The sequence below is a fragment of the Syngnathus typhle genome, linkage group LG4, assembly GCF_033458585.1.
Source record: "Syngnathus typhle isolate RoL2023-S1 ecotype Sweden linkage group LG4, RoL_Styp_1.0, whole genome shotgun sequence".
NCBI classification, from domain to species: domain Eukaryota; kingdom Metazoa; phylum Chordata; class Actinopteri; order Syngnathiformes; family Syngnathidae; genus Syngnathus; species Syngnathus typhle.
Window position 1 is genome coordinate 13,518,859 of NC_083741.1, and position 6,319 is coordinate 13,525,177.

The following is a 6,319-nucleotide window of genomic DNA, read 5'->3' on the forward strand; positions in this document are numbered from 1 at the left end:
TCCCCCTTCATCAGTTTAACATGGAGCTCCGAGATGATGATAGAGCGTTTCGCGCAACTTCAGCAAACACCGCACGGCTCATGTTGGTTCGACATTGTTGACTCAAAACTTGGAACTCCTAAAACCTTCCTATAACTAGACGACGTTTAGATTATATTTTGGCGCATATGCATAAGTCAATATATGCACATGTGGCTGCGGAACTGAAAGCAATTCAAGAGGGATTTTCCTGGAAGTCAAAGCCAAATGTGTTGTGGTGCTGAGTGAACAGAGTCATTATTATGGAGGAAATAAAAGGGAATATTAAAAGAAATCTAAAAATTATATATTTCTACATTTATTTTGATATTTATTATTTTTGTTTTCACTTGTATTTTGTAATATATCATTTTTGTTGTTTTGCTTGAATTTCCTTCAAGATTAATAAAACAACCGCCGTCTGTTTTGTTCTCCCCCCACAATGGATGTAACATTATCATCTCCCTCTTCAATTCAAAAGGTCATAACAGTAAATTCAGAGTGACACGTTTAAGGATTAAAGCCAATCCAAATACGTATCTGCACTTTTATTGCTCAAAAGTATTTGGCGTAATTGGCCAAGTGGAAAAGCGGCACACATCCCAACAAAGCACATTGCTCGTGCATATTGATGAGAAGTCTGTTGTTACAACATGGCGAAATCAACGTTTATGCGCCGCTCTCTGCTCGGATTGAAGCCAAACGCAGCAAAAAGTGGGGGTAGAAAACAGTGTTTCACAGTGCAGGAAGTCTGATGACCCAAAACACACACGCCAAAGCAAACCGAGGGCTTTTCAAGACAAACAAATGGAATATTCTTGGCCAAGCAAGTCACCTGACCTCAACCCAAATGAGTCCCACAAAACTGCAGTCGAGGCCTTGCGCAACAGCCGAAGGGAAGCCACGCAGCAGCTTGTGACGTCCGTCTGGGTTCAGCTTATAAAAATCATCTGTATATAAATATCATTGGCTTTAGAAATTTTAATATGGAAATGAAACATGGTTTTCATCCCAAAATACAATGAGGTGAGGTTCCACTTCAGAGTCACATGATTTTGTTTCCAATCTATTGTGGTGGTGCACAGGAAAATTCTCAAAATAGTAAGCGTGCGTGTGTCTGTTGATGTGACTGGATGCATTCACTTGTGTACGGACTGCACCTGAAGGGAACGTTCATCGCGATTTGTAGTACGATTGACTAAATGGCGACGGCACACTTGCAAGAATCACAAATCTTCACATCCATTTATTTCAAAGTTGTAAGGTAGCACACGTGTACAATGGTTAAGAACACTTTCAGAGGTCTCCCAAAAGCAGTTAATAAAATAACTCTAGTGGGGGGGGGGGGTGTCCATTTTGACATTATTTAGGACCTTGACAAAAGTCAAGAGTCAATTTAACGGAATTAGAACGTTTGTACTGTACATCTTTTCTCCGTCTCTACATCAAGTTCACATTTGTCGTCACTCAGTAACTTTCTGTCCCAACGTGGAATCCATCTGGTGGATGTCAGGCGCATAAAGTTTAAAAAAAATAAAATAAAAAAAGTCAAAAAGTCACTAAATATGTACTAATAAATAAGCAAGAGATCACCTATACCAGAAACTATGATTAGTCAAGTTGTCAAATATGTTAATTAATTTCCAATACTAGCTGTCACAAAGGGAAACGCCTACATAAGATGTCTTCGGCCTGTGGGTATCATATTCTGAAAGGCAGTTTAGTGCGTAGAATACACGAGCTGATTCAACACGGCGCTAGTCCAGCAGTAACAACAAATTATCGCCGCGTAAGGTTTTTACCTGCCATTTATTACTCACATTTTCATAATCGAATCCCCGGAGACTTGTTGCCTCTGTGCACAAGTTGGGATGGATAATTAAACACAGTGCAACAATAGAAATACAAGAAAATCTCTTGCTGTCCCTTTTGATCTACTTTGTACTTCAGATTGACACTTACGGAGATACAAACCACAAAATGACAAAAGGGGACGAGATACAAGTCACATACTCTGTCACAGTGAGGTTTTTTTTTTTGGTCCTCTTCAACCTTTAACTGAGGACAACATGGCGATCAAACACAGACTTTCTCTGTTCCTGGACCTGCCTCCTCCAGCGCTGCTGAGCGTGCTCGACTTTGTTCAGCATGTTGGGCCGCGAGTGTGAGCGAGACAGGACGTTGTGAGCGTTAGCGAAAGGCTGCTGGTCCTGAAAACACAGATTAAAGGAAGGAAAATATAAAGGTTCTAATAATAGTTACTACACATATGATATTTTGTGCTTTATATTCCAAATATTTAGAATGTGGCACATTTAGATTTTTCAAAAATGCAGCACTTTGGTCCACACGAAAAAAATAGGTCTATTTGCACTCCAGGTGAAATAAAGTTGATATTTTCCTGTTCAAATGCAATAAATTGAACAGTGGCATAGATTTGAGGGCTGGTGAGTGAAAAACTAATGGAGGTTTGTATATTGCTGAAAGACTTAATTAATTGCATGGCGAGAGATACAGCAGCACCTTGAACGACTAGTTTAATTTATTACATAATGGCAACACAATTCAATATGTGTAATTCAAAATCATTTTGCCCATTGAAAAGAATGAAAATGCATTCCAGCCCTGGGGGAAAAAAAAACAATTAAAAAAAGAAACGGCCCTAAAAATATTGTACTTTGTAAAACCTTCCAGTAATACTATAATAGAACATAAACAGTTTGAACATGATTTCATGCACTAATTCAATGGGGATCGTGTCTTGCCCTTGGCCAGCAGGGGGCAGTGTAACATACAGGCATACTGCAGAAATTTGACGATGAAAGGCAGAAGAAGACTGCCATAGCTAAGGTGCAATAATAATGGCATTTTTTTTGCAAAGGACAAAGGATATCTGTGAACACTGTTAGGTTGTCAGTTTGCCATTGTTGCTTCTATTTGTAACCAACATAGATTGCTGTTTATGATTACAGCTATATCAACGCTAGTTTTGTTCCCTGTTGTTTCCCTTTATGTGTTAGCATTGTTCCACTCAAATCCTATGCAACAAAGTCTTTAAATGAATGAATGAATGAATGAATGAATGAATGAATGAACGAATGAATGAATGAAAGCACAGGTGCCGAGCTCCAATGAAAGAGCTGTCCATTATTTTTGTAGAGGCAGAATGTTTGACACCACTCTTGTACAGACGTGGATTTCATTTGATTGTACCCAAAGTTGATTCCCATGTTGGTATGTAAGAAGAGGGATATGACTGCATTTCCAATCCATCTAAATAATGAATATCTTATGAGCAGAAGAACTAGCGCACTAATGTGCATGGGAACTCAGATGGATCCTACAGTCAGCTCACCCACACATTACATCTGATGCAGCTAGAGAATCCTTTCAAATAACACATTAATCCTTTCCACTCACATTTTCTTGCTGCATCCCATTAAAAAGCTACTCCATTTGTTTCTTCTGAATCCTACTTCTATCATTTACATGTTGTTGTTTACAACTTGATTTAGAAGTTTGGTGAAGGGGAACGATTTAGCTTAAGCACACAAACCCTCACAGTTAGATGTTTGTTCAGTGAATGTTTGAATAAGAAAAATATTATTATAAGACAATGGCCAGTGGTTAGGGAGGGTTTAACTTTTAAGCGACAAATGTTGAGGATTATGATCACATACCCCGACATCATCGTCACTTTGAATGAGCTGTGAGTGACCAAAGAGACGTCTTTTCAAGATGGGCTCCAGGAGTGTCAGGTAGACCATGTAGAGAAGCAGCAGGCCCAAAATGGACAAGTAGATTATGATAGTGACCTTAGGTAGGAGGAAAATTATTGGTTAGAAGAAAAAAGGGCCAAGATAATTCCATCTCCCGTGGACCATTTTGGGTAATTTCCATGGGAATTAATGAGAAGAAAAAGGAATCAAGTAAAAATATGAACATTTATTGTACAAACAATATTCTATACAAATTATGTGACAAACAAAAACCCATTTAAAAAGTCATTATATGAGGAAAATTAATAAATTAAAAACATAATTTAACAGAATGTCTTAAAAAAAAAAGAAACATCATGATTTCATGCTTCAAATAAATTGACATTGCGCTGCTCTTACTGGTGCGCACACCTCGGCCACCAGGAGGCAGTGGAACGCTTGCATATTAAAACATCAGAAATTTTACAAAACAAATCTTAGAATGAAGGTTTGAAATGTAGATTAATACTTCAGCCAGCAAAGAAGGCCTGTATTTCTGGTTAAAACACTCAAACAGTAAATAGGAATGCAATGAACCTACCTTAATAGTGTCTGAACTTCTTTCCTCATATTTACACTCACAGCGTAAACAGTAAGCCTCCACGTCCTTTCCATCCACCGGCATTGTGTCCACTACATGCAGACAGTTACTGGAAAAGACAAATACACATTAAAAGACATTTGTGCCAGGAAAACTTTCATCCCTAGCAAGAAAAACACTGCGCATACCAGTCTTTAAGTGACACATTCTGCTTGTAGATCTGTCCCTCGATTTCTTTGTATGGTGGACAGATGCATTTGCAACGGTTGTCTTGAGAATTCTGTGAGAGAATATAATTTGGTATTATTATATTATATGATTTCAACCTATACATATATGTCTGTTATCATTACGCCCACTTGTTGACATTCGACTGCTTGCACATTCCATAACTAATAACGGCTCACAAAATTCAAGACATTAAAGGAATCTAAGCTTATTATTCCCACAATTCTGACTTTACCAGAAATTCACCTTTTCCACACAATGAGAAAATATTCACGTGAGGGACAGCCAATATGTGGCATACTAGTCAGGAAAAACTGTGTACTCGTTGACAACTGCGTAATCCAGGCACTAACTAGTGACAACAACATTCTACTACTTAATTTCTAGTGCTTCACTAGTAGTGTGAAGTTGTCAACAATATCCTTCAAATATGTGTGTCATACACTACTAGTAGACAACCATTCTACTAGTACACCCTTGCTGTTTACTGCGCTGAATGTTGCTAGTTAAGGCCGACTGTATTAGTACTACATTGACATGACATCAATAATGTACTGAATAAATCGTCTAACGCCTTTCTATAGTACGATAACATTGACACAAAGCCACATTAAAGCGACGTAGTCATTGTACTAGTAACATGGGACCTTACACTGGATATCAAAAATAAAAGCCCAAAACGATTCACGCTGCTAAGTCCTGCAAATAGCAAAATTGACTAGCGGGCCGACATTTCATATTATTTATCTGACAGTCATTGCACGCGTAAATGAGTTGTATTACATGAATAAAACCTTTTATTTAAACCATTTCCCCTGTCCCGGCTAGTGTTAGCCTTACCTTCGCTGTCACTTCGCTTAACAGCAAAACACACACTAAGACAAAAATCTGTAGAGGAAACACGGCCTTCATTTTAAAGATATTTACAGTGCACAAAAGGTCGAAGAAAACGATTTCCACGCAGCACGACGGTAGAATTGTTTTCTCTTAACGTATGGCTAAGTTAGCCATGACGCTACTACACAGCGAGATAAACTGCCTCGAAGCCTCGCAGCAGCTGACTTGGAGCTTCCGGAATATGGCGGCCAATTCCTACATATCGCCCCCTACCCAGATATTTTTTCTTTTAATTATCCATTTCTGTAATTTTTTCTCTAAAGTAATTAAATATTATTTTAAGATACTTTAACACTACGTAGTTTGAACAATGGTAAAATGCGTTGAATAAAAAGTACCAAAGGAAAATAAATCTTTAAAAAATAAAACAGGTCTTAAAGATTAAATTATTTGAAAATTAAATCATAAAAAAGTTTGATTAAATCTCATTTAATTTAGATGCCAAGGTTATTAACTTAAATGCAACTGACATTTTCACAGGAAGTGATTCTTAGTCCATGTGCTGCACTTTGAAGATTTTTGTTACAGCTTAATGTGTAAATTGATTGTTAAAATTAAAAAATGTGTCTATCATAGAAATCAATGATACCACATGACTTTGACTGAGTGAAGCACATTTTGTATTGTGTATTAACTGTGCTAAATAATGATAAAAAAGCCTTGTCTTGCCTTTAACGACAATATTTTTATACTAGTCTAGTATAGTCCAGTGACTAAACATTCAAATGTTGTTGTTTTTTTATGTTAGTCTTGCCTAAATCTTCAGAGACGCTCACCCAAAAAAGAATGCAAAGCTTTGGCTTATACATCATTTAATACTGCATTTAAAATGTGAAGTTGAGCAGATGAAAATCAGTTTTGAAAAAATTATAATAAA

General features: G+C 37.3%; 1 protein-coding gene across 1 annotated transcript; it reads right to left on the reverse strand.

Moving 5' to 3' along the window:
• Positions 1-1,246: 1,246 nt before the first annotated feature.
• Positions 1,247-5,619, reverse strand: tmem9b (TMEM9 domain family, member B). Its single transcript, XM_061277178.1, has 5 exons — positions 5,386-5,619; positions 4,506-4,597; positions 4,318-4,426; positions 3,699-3,833; positions 1,247-2,228 (listed from the first exon to the last, which is right to left on the reverse strand). The coding sequence occupies exons 1-5, from the start codon at positions 5,455-5,457 to the stop codon at positions 2,073-2,075; spliced, it is 564 nt and encodes a 187-aa protein (XP_061133162.1). The 5' UTR covers positions 5,458-5,619; the 3' UTR covers positions 1,247-2,072.
• Positions 5,620-6,319: the final 700 nt, after the last annotated feature.